Source organism: Cydia strobilella, chromosome 10, assembly GCF_947568885.1.
Source record: "Cydia strobilella chromosome 10, ilCydStro3.1, whole genome shotgun sequence".
Taxonomy (NCBI): domain Eukaryota; kingdom Metazoa; phylum Arthropoda; class Insecta; order Lepidoptera; family Tortricidae; genus Cydia; species Cydia strobilella.
The window spans coordinates 2,212,812-2,229,064 of NC_086050.1; the positions used below are offsets into that span (position 1 = coordinate 2,212,812).

The window sequence follows — 16,253 nt, forward strand, 5'->3', positions numbered from 1 at the left end:
AATGGGTGGGATAAAGGGAGAAATCAGATCAAAAACGCCAAATCAATAGTTCAACATTTAATCGTTACACGTTTTGAAATTGAAAGTCGTTCGCCATCACCTCTTAGCCACCGTCCGTACCGGATCCGTATTGTACCTGACCAGAACAGGTCGGACGGGTCGGATCCGTACCGGACGGCACTAGGCGCGGCGCGGCAGACGGAGAGAAAGTGCAAAAATATAACTCGTGCCAGCCTCCTCAATAAGCAAATATCGTTATCGTTGCGCCAGAAAGCAAGCACGCGCCTTTACTATGGTAAAGGGCTAACAATAAAAATATTTGAAAACGTACAATATGTTAACGCGTAAAATAAAATTTGTTTATCTTGCGACAAAGTCAATTTCTCACGTTTACGTAAATATAAATTTATAATAATAATTTTTTTACGATGTAGTGTCCTTCTATGAGTAAGTTTGCACCAACTTGGCAGTGACAATGTATGGGAGCGCCATACATTACGTAGCACTTGGCGCGAACTTAGCGTGGACAGACTACTCAATAATGTACCCGCTTTCTGGTACTCCGGCAGCGATATTTGTCAATAAGAATATCTTTACAACAAATCTACATTGTATACATATAGCTATAATATAGTTATATAATATGAATATCTGCTACATTATCAACAAAATACGGATCACGGAACGGGTTTCCCGCTCCGCGAGCCGGTCTACATCACACCATGATATGACACCGTGACAGTACGGGTATAGCGTAAATCAGGGGTCTCCAAACTTCGGCCGTCAGGCCAGATCCGGCACGGGAGCTAGCCATTCCGGCCTGGGAATAAAGCCAAATTGGTGGCCTTCGGGTCAAAAAGGTTGGAGACCCTTGGCGTAAATACAAGTTCACAATACACCGGTACAAAAGAAACGAGACGTAGCAACAGCGAACACCGCGAACACAATGTAACGTTTGTGGGGTACTTGCCATTATGTTCCGCAAAAATGCTAATAGATCAATGCTAGGATCAACACTTCAGCAAGTTCAAGTTCTTTATTTGCACACTGTTCATTGACCATTGGTAAACCTATGTCATTGTAATAAAGTTTACAAATTGTCAGTTAAGAGTGCGGACGATGGTCCATAGGGCCACTCCACACTAGCGTCTTCCCGAGTGTCAGTGTATATATAGTCAACTCTATATAGGTATATGGCAGCAGCGCGACGCAACGTTGGCGCAACTGCTGCCACATTCCATAGGCTGACTAGACGCTGAGGCTCAAAACATGCTAGTATGGGATAACCCTTACTTGACTTGAAAACACCAAACTATTTCATGCTCTGAAGAAAGGTTTGATAGAACAGAAATGGAAAGTACCCTTGTAATGGCCGACCACCGGCCGCGGGCGATACGCTGCTACAGCGATAATCGTCGACCCTTAACCTACTTAATTAAACGCCCCTCCACATTTAGTGCGCGAATCACGATGCGAAACCTTTACACGTCAATTTGGAAATTTTGGAATCGATCCGCACATTTTTCCTGGTTTTCGTCGGTATTTGAGAGCGTAAACTATACTGTAATCGCCTCCTCATTGCTTCACGGTTCATTTCTGTCCGTAACTTTCGCGCGTAATGCAAACACTAAGCTTGGAGTGAGCTTAATAATAAGGGGCGGCTGACTATTAACAAGGTAAGCATGTAAAAACTGGAGGCAAGGAAAACTACCTTGAATCACGGCACGCACTTGTTGTCTTCTCGTTCTTCGCGGCAATTGTCGTGAAAATAACTGTTCTCGAAATTAGCTAAATCACGAATCACCAAAAAAAGGGACGGTAATAAGTACGTGGCTAAACGTGGCCGTCATTCAAGGTCACATCGTATTTTTATGTTAGTTCTTTGTGTAACCTCCAGAGTTTCTATAAGCTTGGATACGAATCTTAGCCGTCAGCCGCCTATTAATAATACTTAGTACCGAAGCTACGAAGAACCTGGGTTCTCGAAGGATTTGTGTAGTGTTGGTAAAGACTCGAGTCTTTGGAGTATCTTAAGACTTGACTAGAAAATACGCCAAATTATTATACAAAAACAAATCGCGAAGTCTTTCAAAAGCGACAATTTCCATGTATCTAACACATATATACAAAAAAACATCAATAACAAGATTTTTATAAGTCGAAATCCATAAATTCACGACTTCAAGTTCTAAGAAATAATTAAAGCTTAGAATGTCCTTCCGCGAACGCACTGGTTTTCTCAAGGAACTATAATATTTCGTACATAAATAAAAGGATAGGGATGTATACTTGTTTGGTACCAACGCGCAATGTGGCACAAAAAAAATCTCGTAATCTCTTCATCATATAACCCCTTAACAGATTAGATTTTAAATTTGTAGTCAAGCCACCGTGCGTGACCGTGCTCTAAAAATTCTGCATAACTAATTGTTGCCTTAGGTACAATATAGATTAGGTCCTAAGGCCCAGTCATTTCATCGGTCGATAGCAAGGGCCTGACACTCTTTGATGGAGAAAGATAGTCTTATTGCGATTCCTATAAGAGGAAAGAAAAAAAAGTGCCATGCTTTGTCCTTATCACCGACCGGGTGGCATCATAGGTAGGAGGCGATGGCGAAATACCGAAATTTATAAGAGTTAAAGAGAAAAAAATCCTATGCTGCCCAAATTTAATATGCATAATATTCTTTCTCTTATCCCCTCGGTCGCTCGGTGGCGCGTCTATAACTACTTGTGTATGCTATGTCTATGGTCGATAGGGCCCGCATACGGGGTACGGGAGATAAATATTCAAAACGCACGCCATTATGACTTTCACTAGTCGTTTTATCGCCTTACCACCTACGAGGAGTCATCGCGCGCTTGTATACCTGTCGCAGGCAAACTGTAAGAATCCGCCGTTAACAAGCGTCGTCAATTTACAAAGGTTTTCACGTTTGCAAATTGCTGAATGTCTTACCCCCTTATTCATAAAACTTTACGGGCCTGATTTATTTTAGTTAAATTATGTTTTATCCCTTTCAAGGCAAATTGTTAGTGCGCTCAATAGTGTCAACGTAAACGTAATGGTTGTCGGAGGGGACACCCCACTATCCACGTGGTCTTGTCTGTCATACCTCTAGAGAGCAATTGCGAAAACGGAGGCGCTGCGGGAGGGCAGCCCACGCCCGCCGTGCCGGAGCCGGGCACGAGCGAGGCGAGCGGCTGAGGCTGATGGTCGGCGACCAGCAAGCCGAAGCTGCGGAGCCGAGTGTAGTGACCGTGCTTCGTCACGCGAGGGCGTCACGGAAGGGCGGCTACCCAGATCCAAAAGCTTCCCCCGCCCCCTACGCCCCTATAATAAGTGCGAACTCCAGATTTGATGGACACCTCAGCGTCTTTCATAGTTTTGATGTGCAGCGCCACGCGTGGTAAATTAAAGAACTATTTCGACCCAAATGCCGCGGCAAATCACAAACGACGCTGTTAATGTCATAAGGTATTTTACAAATTGTCTGGAATTTTCACAGTCCATTTTACACGTCATTTTACAAACGTGAAAACGTTTGTAAAATAAAATGACGACACCGTTTGTAAACAGCGGATTCTTACAATTTGAGTGCGACATATCGACCTAGTTATCGACCAATGAAACTGAGCCTGAAAGGTTTAAGACTCGATTCCATACAAACTGTTTGAGCTACAGCATAGTTCAGCGGCCGTGTAGTCGCCGTGCGTGGTGTTTACCTGTAGCCGCCGGCCGCGTCCTGCAGGAAGGGGTTAGCGGGGCCGCGCGGCGCCCCCGTCTGCGTCTGCCCCTGCCCCTGTCCCTGCCCCTGCCCCTGTCCCTGCCCCTGCCCCTGTCCCTGCCCCTGTCCCTGCCCCTGCCCCGGCACGCCGAGGCTCGCCGAGCCGGCGTAGTTCTGTCAATGACATTTGTAGACTAGGGTGAGTTTCTACCTTCGATTCGACTATTGTTGTGATATACAAGAAAGAAAATGTAAGTTGGTTTTATAAATAGGTTATTAAGTAATCATGACCGACTGAATCTGGCAGGTAATATACAGTAGGAACAATAAGGGCCAGAAAAACTTCCCTGAGGCACACCATATATGTTGGTTATACTTGTAGCTAGTATAGTATAACATATATAGTACTTATATGTTGCATTATTTTTTGTTCAATGCAAGTAGATTAGCTTTCAATCCAGGTGTAAGTTCCGGGAGTAAGTACTTGTGAAGTTTTTCTAAGGGTGGCATAATGTGTCAAACGCTATTGACATACCTATCAAAGAGTCAGATATGCCGTGATGCTAAAGCAGGCTAATGTTGTGATTTTTTTTCCTAAACCCGCTTTGCTCTGCCTATAGTAAACTATACTTTTCTATTAAGTTTTCTATTCGTATTTACATAACTTTTTCATATACATACTTTATATAGTAGGGATTAATGTAATAAGTCTGTAGATGCAAAGCTTAGACCTAAGAATAAGAGCGTTAAATTTTTATAAACTAGTGCGAAACATAATGCTTATTTTAATAATCTAGAATCTAGTGGGCAAATTGTAATAAACCGTTGACTAAGTATTTTTAAATGTTTGGGTTATTTTATAAATCTGGTGATGCACTTACTTGTGTGGCTCCGTATGAATCATGATGGCCGAGGTCGGATAAACGAGTAGAGGAAAGCGCGCGGGGTATGGGGTTCGAGGGGACTCCGTGAGGGGCCAGCACGCCCGCTTCGGCCACAGCGCGGGCTTCCTCATCCATATCACCTTCTACATTGGCCTGGAAATCATAAAGTTCAGTAGTAGTAGATAAACAATCTGTAAAGTGTATTTTTGTGTTGAGATCAATTTCCTTAACTTAGACTAAAAATTAACACATCGTTCTTGCTTGACTCATATTGCTCCAGCGGAAAATCTTATATAAGCTCAAATGCACAAGATGCCCTCCACAGATTCAAATGACATATTTATTTGGCTAGAATATCTACACTAGGGCTAGACTGGGCCAGTTTAAGAAGACGCTGTCACAGAATCCTCTCAACAAGACTGTTGATCTTCATCCATAACAATCTGATTAGGAGTATTGGGAACATTGAATGAGGGCAGCAGCGCATGAAGACGCTGCGAAGATGCTATAATATGACATCTATAAAGAGGAGGTTGAATAACAGTGTTCAATGATTCACGGTTAGTTTCACTAGACTTATATTGACCGGGATATAGACCGTGACCGTGCATGTAACTGCGTCGAAATATCGGGAGCTCAAAAACAATACAAAAGGTAATCATAATCACGGTCTATATCCCGGTCAATATAAGTCCACTGTCGGATAATAGTATACTGGTAATCTTTCGGTTAATATGATGAGCTACCTCTTCCCGGAAGTTCAGGAAAGCGAATCCGGCGAGCGCGAACCCGCACAGGATACCGTAGCCGGCGAAGGTCCGCGTGGTGCCCCAGCGCGCCACCGCCACGCCGCCCAGCACGGCGCCGCAGCCGCGCCCCAGCCCGTGGTGGAGCCCCTGCGAGGGCGAGGGCGAGTGCGAATAACATACGAGTATATAAAATATAATAAAATAATAAGTAATTAATATAATAAAATAAGTATAAAATAATATATATGCGTTATTGATATAAATGCGTTAATTTTAATTTATGTACCTAGTTATAGTTTTTAGAAATACTTGCTGTGCCCTAACAGGGTTCATGTGTGAACGTACCCTAATGTAACATCTGTTTTGTACCACATGATAATAAGCAATAAATGAATTATGAATTATGAATTATTTTAACAAAAACTCGCAGAGAACTCAGTGTTACTGTCAGAGCTCGTTCCCACTATGTCGGATGTCAGAACGATTTTTAATCGGGTGTCGTAGCGGCAGAACATTTTATATGAAGCTATTCACACAGGAACGACAACGATTTTGTGTCGGATCCGACATAAAATATCGTGTGTTTTGTCAGTCCGGAAAAAAATCGTGTCGGCGGCGCTGTTGACATGATGTCGGATGTCGGACCGACCCCGCCCGCGCCGCACCCCCTGTGCCTCCCGCGCGTCAAATGAGAACCTCAAATGGCACCAGCTGCGGTCGTGGCCGACAGCCGACTAGTGTGAACAGAGGCACCGACACCCGATTAAAAGTCGTCCCGACATCCGACATAGTTGGAACGAGCTCTCAGGGATACTGGAATGTGTACTGATACCTATTAATTGTTGACTATTAGTCACCTATTAGTCAATCAGAATTCATCCTGGTACTGAGCATGATAGCCAAAATTCAGTGATGATAGAAATCAAAAGACTGGTTTTTTTTATTTCTTATCCTGCCGAGCGAGATCAACTAACCAGAGAACGGCGTCAATATCAGACGGCGCCAGGACGACGCAGTTCCTTTGATGAAACAAGATACAATTTTCTTGTTCTCAGTCAGTTTTATTTTTTTGTAGTATTGTTCTAATTTGTTACCTGAAGAACTCCCTGAGCAGATGAGCGCAGGCCGGGAGGGGCGTGGTGAGCGATGTAGGAGCAACAAGCGGCCCATACGGCCGCGTGGGTAACTCCCTGCACGAACTCGAAGGGCAGCACCCACCACGGGTCGGTCAGCCACGAGATGTAGAGGAAGCGGAGGACGTTGCCGGCTAGGCCCAGACACAGCACCTGAACGTACACCGAAATTAGATCTATTACATGTCCGTCCGGGCAAAACTGCATTATAAAAATAACAATAAAAGAACAGATAATAATAACAGATTAAACAGCGCGAAGAGATATTGTAGAAGATGGGTACGATGAAAATCTAACAAATGTAGGTACAATCAACAATTGAAGCGTTACATTGAAAAAGAGAGACTTAGAAATATAATTAAGATAATTTACACCATTGCGTCATGTCGTCCCAGAAGAAAAAACTTTGTGAAAATACGACTAGTCTTTGAAAGCAATGATGATTAAAACCAAACGCCAAGAAAACGGACTTACCTTGAAATGCCCCATTTGTGTAATCAGCTTGAAGCTGAAGAAATAAGCGAAGATCTCCGAGATGTGGTTGATGACGGACGCCACGCCGAACAGCGTCGGCGACCCTCCAATATCCTGTAAGATAAATCAGAGGTAAATAGACCCCGTGGCAAACTATCTGCACTACCCCTCAGTAACATAGCGACACATATCATCTCAACTACAAGATACAAGTAAGTAAGTATAAATGTTCTTTATTGTGCACCATAAGTCCATAAAGTTAAAAAATACACATAAAGCGGAATACAAGATTAAGACTAGGTAACAACAGGCGGTCTTATCGATAAAAAGCGATCTTATCGACAACCTTTGGTAGCAGGAAAGTTAAGATGGAGCTGCACAACTTGCGGTCACCACAAATTAGCGCTTCGCTACTTATTTAGCACGGGGGTGAGCTACTGTTTATTTCAGTTGCGTCCACGTATTCTACGTGTACTGGGTTGTACTTGTCTATATTAATCCCTGGAGTTCCAGGGTTCTAAAAATTCCAGCCCAGAGGTGCTGCTCGTGGCGAATTCCTACGCATGGTTAATTCGCCCTCTTCGAAAACGCTTCAAATGCAATTGCTATTCAGTCTATGCATAACACAGACCTTATTAGCATATCTGAAGGGACTGAAACCATAATTAGATAACTTTACCTGCAGATGCCAGAAGAGGAAGGTAAAGATGAGGCCGATGCCGAAGCCCATGAACCAGGCTACGAACAGGAACGACGCCGCTCGGACGTTTTGGAACTGCTTTAGCACCGTCACCCATTCGGGCATCTCGCGCGTGGTTTGCGCGAACACCTGTAACATTATTCATGTTTGACGCTTATCTCATTATTTCACTCTATCCGACTTTCAGGAGTCTAAATTTGCTACCCAAATAATAGCGACCTAAAAATTTTAAATTTTGAATTGATATTTGCCACTTTGGGCACGGTGGGCGGCGTAGCGACGTGCAGTGCAGTTCCCGAGCATGTTCCGGAGCATGTCCCGAGAACGTTCTCGAGAACGGCACAACTATAGGGCGGCGAGAGATTAATATGATACGATGCACATATGTGCCCATGCTCAGATCAAGACGACGATGATGCCTGATCGGCTAGTTGCTGTTGAAGTTTGTCGGAGCTATCACTATCAGCCTTACTGTTTCTCTCTCTCTCTCTCTCTCTCTCTCTCTGTCTGTCTCTCTTACCTTGGCCTGCTCCAATGGCGGTTGAGGCGCGGAGCGAGGCGCGCTGGTGTCCAGGCCCGGCAGCTGGAGCTGCTCTGCTAGTTGTTGTTGGAGTTTGTCCTCCTGCGTTGGCGAAGTCGGAGCTACGGGCGCTATCACTTCGGGCGCGAACTCGTACTTGAATTTGATCTGCACGTGCACATATAAAGTTCCTTAAGAATTAAGATGCTCAGACCTACAATGGCTTACTAAGATTTCCGAAAGTGACTTGACCTAATGAGGTAAACGCAATGCTTGCAGCACATTTATTATTATTAAGCAATGTATTATTATTGATAGGCCAGTTACTACAAACTGTCTGGTTATAGTTAATTGTATCAACGACCAGCCTATGCGTGTAATTTATTTCTCCGTCTGCCATATTTTACATGGCTCAGCCGGTAGGATGTTATATCATTAAGGAAAAAATTAGTGATATGTCACAGAGTTTCTTCAATAAAAGTCATAAGGAACCGCACACACCTGTCCAGCCGTAAGAAGAGCAGCGCCCATCAACACGGAGAACGTAGCGAAGCAGATAGTATAGTTCTTCTCATACCGCTGCGGGCCACCGCAAGGGTGTGAGCTGAAAGCCGTGCTATGGTCCAGTGCGATGCCCACGAAGAACATGGCCAGCCCCCAGCCCAGGGAGCCGAACATGCGTTGATGACCGTAGCTATAATAGGAGGTATTGGGTCAGTGTGAAGTAAGGTAGGCGACAGATGTTGCGGCTCAAGCAGACACTGGTAAACAAAAAGTGACTGTTCTACTGTATTCACGATTCTGGGCCATCATTTTGAGCAAGGCCCAAAGCTTAAATGTGGCTTACGATGTAGGACTGATAAATAATGCTTACCGGTCAGCATCTTCTCCGAGCAGAGTAATAACGGCAGAATCAGCAAGCGTAATGGCCGGCGCGCTGAAGAACTCGCCCACCATAACCAGCAGCAGAAGCAAGAAGAATGTCTTCTGGATGTCAGCCGTGCGGTACACGATGGACGAGTGCAGTGGCGTCACCCAGTCAGCATTCTGCGCCGGGTTGTAATTGTAAGCGTCAGACACAGGGAGCGGACTGCCGGCCGAGCCAGCGGCGGCAGAGGTCGTCGGCCCGTGGAATGATCTCGCAACAGCACTAGAGGGAGCCATAGTATCATCGTAACGGGGCGGCAACAGATCGTAGCTAGTCGCGTTCCGAGGCACCACACAAGCCACCGCTCCGGGCTGCACCCAGCTTAACGGAAGCGTAAAAACAATCCATGCCGCTAGCGAAGCCAAGAGTAGAGTCCTTCCTTTACGCCAGCGGTCGGCTAAACCACCCCAGAACGGAGCGGATAGGAATTCCACAAACGGCCTCGTGCCTATAAGCAGTCCGCATTGGCCGGCGTTCATGCCCATCTGTTTAAAGTAGACGCCCATGAGGGGGAAGAGCGAGCCGAACGCAGAGTAGAAGAAGAAGTAGAAGGTCTTGACGGTGAGGAGCTCGGGGTCCACGGCGCCTGCGCCGCAGAGCATTTCGAGCACATCGCTGCGGCCACGGACCTTGTGCGTGGCTTCCTTCGGCTCCGGATACCTGTAACATAATCATTTGTTAAAGTACGATCGCGCGTTCCCGAATGCTCCTCTTGGGGAAGGCCCGCTAAGTGCTCGCGTGTAGTACATACTATCTAAGATGTGCAGAGGGTGTGCAATGCGCGAGCGATCCTCTAATGGCACGCTAGCAGCGCATTCACCTGATCTGAATGCTTTTTAGGACTTTAAAATGAGGTTTTTGTATTTTTCTTACTTTTATAGAAATGGCGTACCTATTATCTATTCTTAACCATAACCAAAACCATGCTTGATTTCCATTGGTATTGTCAAATTCTACATTAATTTTGTTTGGGTACCTACTGTTTAGCTACTAAGTCCCAAAAACAAGTATAATTCAATCTAAGACATCAGAGAAAATATACTTTGATGTCTTAGAAGGCATATCGTAATGAGACCGCCTTTTTAGGCTTCGGTACCCAAAGGGTAAAAACGGGACCCTATTACTAAGACTCCGCTGTCTGTCTGTCTGTCTGTACTGTCCGTCTGTCACTAGGCTGTATCTCATGAACCGTGATATGTAAATTGAAATTTTCACAGATGATGTATTTCTGTTGCCGCTATAACAACAAATACTAAAAACAGAATAATATAAATATTTAAGTGGGGCTCCCATACAACAAACGTGTTTTTTTGCCGTTTTTTGCGTAATGATACGGAACCCTTCGTGCGCGAGTCCAAATCGCACTTGGCCGGTTTTTTCATTCAAATTATTCTACCTAAAGAGAACCCTGCACCCTTGTACCATATTTCATGCAAAATAAAGTTATTTTCTTTCTTTCTTTCTTTGTCTATTGCCTAGTAGGTACCCACTTAATTAGACCCCAATTTTAACCAAGATCAAGATGAGATCATATCCATAAGTCACATCAAACTCTCCATTTACTAACTAACTAACTAACATTCAGAGAGTCTCGTTAGAGTCAGTTCCCCCTTCCGCCGTGGTTCCGTTTCCACTCCGTTCGGAGTTCGGAGGTTCGACGCATGCGCCCCGTGGTGGCGTTACGAGCTCGCGAGTTATTTCGGGGTGAAGTACCTAACAACATTAATTGGGGGTCAACCGAGGTCTATGATTAAGTAATAGAGCGAATCAAAGTACGCGCCGTACCTAAATAAGGGAGTTTTTATTCATTTTCGATCCAATATGACTGGCCGTCGCGCTGTGTTGTATTGAGGGACGAATAAATGTGTACGTATTCTTATTGGATGAAATGTTTATTTAGCAGAAAAGCACGTACAGTACAGAATAAGTAAATAAGGAGTTGTATACAAGTTACAGATCCCAGAAAGTATAGAAATAAACTTTTTCACCTCAGCAGCTCGAACAAGCCTACTTTCCGATTGTGCGATTTTCCTCACTCCAGGGAGTGAAACAAAGTAGCTTTTTAATTTAGTGAAGATCATGAACTGCCACTTCATACTTCGGGGTCTATTACATATTCGAAATACATTTTAACCTTTAATATGTTCTCACTACTGAGGTGAAAAATTATGTGTGCAACACGAGAGCAAAGTTATTTTACATCTCGTGTTTTTGAGTCCCTCGCTACGCTCAAGATTCTAACTTAGGATCTTTCGCTTTCTCGGGACTCAAAATCAACACTCGCAAGAAAAACCAACTTTCCTCTCTTGTTGCACAAATAACTATTATTAGTAACTTTTTGATATAATAGCTATAGTCTTCAATTTTCAAGCTAGCCCTTACGGACCTAAACTAGATTTGATTTAATCCCATACCACTCCCAAACTATTATGTCTCAGGTGACAAATGTTGTCTTATTGGAAAACAAATTAATTCATAACAAAACTCTACTACTCACATGCAGAAAACTCATCGAATAAGAATTATATTGCTGTATTGTAGTCTATTGTGTATTGTATTGTAAGACCGCATGTTGATTACCTCTGCTTGAGTTACTGTATTGATTGTATTTTATACTATTGTATAAAAATACGGCATAAATTTGTATGCGTTTTCAAATGTTACTGCGAACATGCTAAGCGCGGTATGAACCCTGTTATGCAAGCGGTGACGTCACTCGCGTAACATGCGAAACTATTCCATTGCCACTAATGTCATTGTTGGAAGGCGCCCGACAGGGCGCCGCCGCCCGGCTTTCTCCTCTCTAAGAAGGTCTTCACATTGGTTACGGACCGCTCCGGTGTGCGAGCGGGACATTGCCATATACGCGGATAGCGCTGTCGTGCTCACACACCGGAGCGGCGTCCGATTCCGCATCCTATGTGAAGACCGCCTAAAGGGCGGTTAGCCGAGCAGTAGAGCTGTTGACTTCGTAGAGTACTATAGTTCGAACCCCGCCTCATAGTAATGAGCTTCTCGGGACTTGTGTACGAAATATCATTTGATATTTTGTTTATCAGTTGGCGAAAGAAAACTCCTAAGGCAACCTAAGTCCACAATCCCCATTGGGCTAGCTTTGGACTTAGCCCAGGAGACAATAGCTCAGCAGTGGAGAAGTCCACGATCTACATTGTACCAGCGTGGAAACTATCTAGGAGGTCCATCAGCCATGGGACAAATATGTATAGGCTAGTAGGAGGAGGAAAGTACTGTTCGATTTGCTGTCGGACGTCGCGCGGTCTTATTCTCACAAGAGCCAATGGATCTGTTTTAGTGGGATCAAAATTGAATATGTTGGCACGCACTCGCTTACATTACCGAGTACACTCAGCTGCAAAAGTGCATACCTACTTTATGAATGAATTCCATTCATAAATGCAGCCAGCTGGCTGTACCTTACAATAACCACAGAAGGAGCGCGACAATAATTTTAGTTAGTTATTCTGAATCAAATATAAATTAAAATGGCTGTTACTAATTTTCGAAAGAATTAGAACTAGTTTTTTCAAGCTTTAACAAGTCTTCGGATGCGAATTAGAACAATTTAAACAGGCTGTTACAGTTTTGAGGGTCAAATGGGAAGCACTCACTGCGCAACCACTAAGCCTCGTTCTAATCCCGTCACGTATAAATAGACAGCTTAACACTTGCGCTCAGTACCTAACTACATTCAATTTTATTTTATACTTGAGTGTGCTTGAGTGCGGCATCTCTCTCAAGTTGAGTGTTTACTAATAATGAGCCCACTACGGCCTACGCGTACAGCTACATAAACCGTTTACTAAGTGTCGTAAAAATAAAATAAATGACGTTTATGTACCTATTCAAATTTGCACATTCAGATGACTCAAGAGTTCTATAGCCAAAAACTAGGGTCGAAAATAGTCGGCCAATGGTCAATTGGTCATACACAATGTATGGACTGACATTTATCTGACATGGCTATTTTTACGTTACGAATTTGACGTTCCCCTCCCCCGCAAAAATCGGCAGACTTTTTTATACAGAAAATTGCAGACGTGGCGTCTCCGTTTGGTTATATCCTCCTAGGCCAAAAAGGTACAACTCTCAACGCCGAAGTATTTTTTTTATCAACGGTTATATTTTGTATCTCTAAGGGTCGGTTGCACCAAACCGTCTGTCACCGTTTTACCGTTCGCTAAACTTTATTGTATGGAAAGTTTCATAGTTCTTTGCTGCTTGACGTTAATCAGTCTGTTAATTGTGGTTGGTGCAACTGGCCCTTATAGAGCCAAACTTCTATCCTAATGTCCTAAAATTCACAAACTCTACACCTTAGTCAAAATATTATGTGGCTTATTGGCCATTTCACTACCTTCACATAAGCGTAAGGTGAAAATTTTATTCACTAATACATTACAATACTTCTTGTAAGTACCTACCTAGTAACGAAACGGCCACATAGGTATTTTGAATAAGATGTAGAGTGTGTGAAGCTTGGCTCTATAAGAGATCGGATTTTGACTTATGGTTTCGTCTTGGCAGCATTTACATGAAAATGTTTGGTGGGATTTCACTTTTTTGTAAGCTGCTTATGACAATCTTCCACCCCTTAATTTAAAGGGTTGGGGGTGATTTAATACTATTAAAAATCCTGAAATACGTATCTGGGGACATCTTTTATACAATCTGCTTTTACTGATTCCCCATACAAACCTCAACCCCCTTTTCCCCCCTAACGCCCTTTTCCATCCCCTTTTCACCTTTACAGGGTGATTTTGGGGTATTCTACATCCTTCCCCATACCAAAAGCTATCTACATACCAAATTTCAACTAAAGCGGTTCAGCGATTATTGATTCTCCATACAAAATTCCACCCCCCTTTTTACCCCTTTAACTAACTATTTCAAGTTTTTGAATTTTTTTGTTGTTTGTGTACTAATACAATCTTACATACCAAATTTCAGCTTTCTAGGACTTCAAGAAGTACCCTAAGGGTTTTGTTGATCATCAGTGAGTGAGTGAGCCAGTGATGAAATCGGGGTTTTTTAGATATGAATAAAATCTAAAAAAAATATGCTTAATAAGTCCACTATTGACATCATATCCCGAGAGCTTTGTTTATCTGGTATAATCCAAACCCAAGTTATGAGGGTTCAAAAAAACGACGAAGCGCTTCGAGAAAAGGTAGGTAGGTAGGTGCCCTTGCGCTTCGCTTTGCTCGTCTTGGCGGGGGCACTGCCGTGCCCCCAGATAAGATACGTAACTTATTAATAAAAAAATTGGGTGCGCTGAGGTCTCGCCTGAGGCATTTGCAATAAACATGAGTTAAATTCATGTGGAGCCATTATATAAGTTCTGGTCCTTGATACCTGAAATTTATACCGGTTTCCTAAATATTGTCGACAGCTAGGTACCTTAAGAGATTTTTTGCATATTTGAATGAGAAGATTAACGTAATGTTTATTTAATTGTTTACATAACGAATGCGTCTAGGTATTCTAACTAATACCTAAAGATCTGGTCAATCAACTGATTCTTAGCCGAACTATCCGTCTCTTTTTATTTTATACTTATTGGACGAGAGAGATAATCGGTATCGCGCGATACGAAGTGTTACTGCGACAAGTGCTTAGCGTTTTAGTGATGGCATTTGTTTTCTATTTCAGAATAAACATTACTCGTCCTTGTAAATTACCAATCATTATTGTTAAGTTTTTTCAAGACGCGCTCTGCGCATGTTTACGTAGCTCCAAAATCGAAACAGTTCGAGATTAAGTAATTTACGTTTACGAGCTTAATCCATTACGTCACGTATCTTCACATAGAACTAAAAAGTTTCTCAGTAGTAAAATCAGTGTGTACCTGGAGGTGTCCACCTCGCCATACTCGTCAGGGTTGACGAGCGGCCGCGCCGAGGGACCCTGGGCTTGAGGCGGCACGTCCATGCTGCGGCTGGCGGCACACTAACCAGCCCCGGATTCATCGATAACTGCGCGCAGGCGCGTGGCTTGCACATGCGCCTGGGACTTAGTCTACTTGAAGTCTAATTTTTCCCAATTCGAATTGATTCATCTTCTGATTCCAGTTCACTCGATCGAAATGTTTGGTTTGCAAGCTACATTTGTTATTTGAGCAGACCCGATACCTACTGCAGGAAGATTTTAAATGTTAAAATATTGACTGATTCGATACTTTATTTATGCAATTGTACCTAATTCGTTTAGCGATTTGTGTTTGTACGTTTCGCCAAAGAGAATTAAGTAGACAGAGTGCTCCATACATCAGTTTTGTTATCAAAAAGGCCGGACGTTTCGAACCGTCGTGAATTAGTATAAATTCAATATACGCGATATAATCCGTTTTCATAGTTTTATTTCATGAGTAACTATCGCGGTAACCGAAAACAATATTTGGGAGTTTGCTTAGAAACAATATAGTGCGCAACGGTATCTACATAATTTGGTCTTAAAATTAACAGTTTTTTTGACTTTATACTTCCTTTTTGTATCGCAAGTATGATGAAAAACATTGTGTAACTCGGGGCGTAATAATATTGCAAACTCTAGTCTATAAATCGTTCCAGCAAACCGTTGCGATTTAACTATACTTTCGTTTGCAATATTTAACTTACGCCCCATGTTGCACAATGTTCTATGGAGGTTAACCTAAAACTGAAAGTTTATAACGATTATATATATTCCCAGACTGATTAACCAGTCTCAACGAATTTTTCAGGAATTTCAGGTATAAAGGGGGGGGACAGCGCGTACGCAGTCCCCACTACCAAAAATTCTTGATCACGGTGTCCCCTACGCCAGGTAAGTATCGTATCGTGTTAAATAAATAAATAGTAATAATATAAATGTAATAGAAATATTAGAATTAAGACCATACTTAGCATACAATCTATTAGAAGTATGAATTCGTAACGTTAGGGCGCGAGGGTCGTTATAGCGAGAAAAATCCTAACACCGCGATGTACGATTTCCACCGCACCTCCGCAGCGCCATCTAACGACAAATGTTGGAACTAAGTTTCAGTGCTTGACATTATGACTAATTACTTAAAACGTTAGTTCCTGGTCAAATGGATCAACTTTAATCATACCCACATCATACCGAGTGATGCGTACC

The 16,253-nt window shown here is 43.0% G+C and overlaps 1 protein-coding gene across 1 annotated transcript; it reads right to left on the reverse strand.

The window, feature by feature from the left end:
* Positions 1 to 42: 42 nt before the first annotated feature.
* On the reverse strand, positions 43 to 15,103 carry LOC134744565 (major facilitator superfamily domain-containing protein 6). Its single transcript, XM_063678404.1, has 10 exons — positions 14,983 to 15,103; positions 9,063 to 9,776; positions 8,690 to 8,882; positions 8,189 to 8,356; positions 7,648 to 7,797; positions 6,969 to 7,082; positions 6,456 to 6,647; positions 5,359 to 5,508; positions 4,610 to 4,765; positions 43 to 3,902 (listed from the first exon to the last, which is right to left on the reverse strand). The coding sequence occupies exons 1-10, from the start codon at positions 15,063 to 15,065 to the stop codon at positions 3,723 to 3,725; spliced, it is 2,100 nt and encodes a 699-aa protein (XP_063534474.1). The 5' UTR covers positions 15,066 to 15,103; the 3' UTR covers positions 43 to 3,722.
* Positions 15,104 to 16,253: the final 1,150 nt, after the last annotated feature.

Excerpts from the sequence above, each read along its gene's own strand:
- LOC134744565 (XM_063678404.1), bottom strand. The coding sequence starts at position 15,065 with ATGGACGTGCCGCCTCAAGCCCAGGGTCCCTCGGCGCGGCCGCTCGTC. Across the intron at positions 8,357-8,689 it reads CTCTTCTTACGGCTGGACAG|ATCAAATTCAAGTACGAGTT; the intron begins GTGTGTGCGGTT and ends GTGCACGTGCAG. Across the intron at positions 3,903-4,609 it reads ATTCATACGGAGCCACACAA|AACTACGCCGGCTCGGCGAG; the intron begins GTAAGTGCATCA and ends TGTCATTGACAG.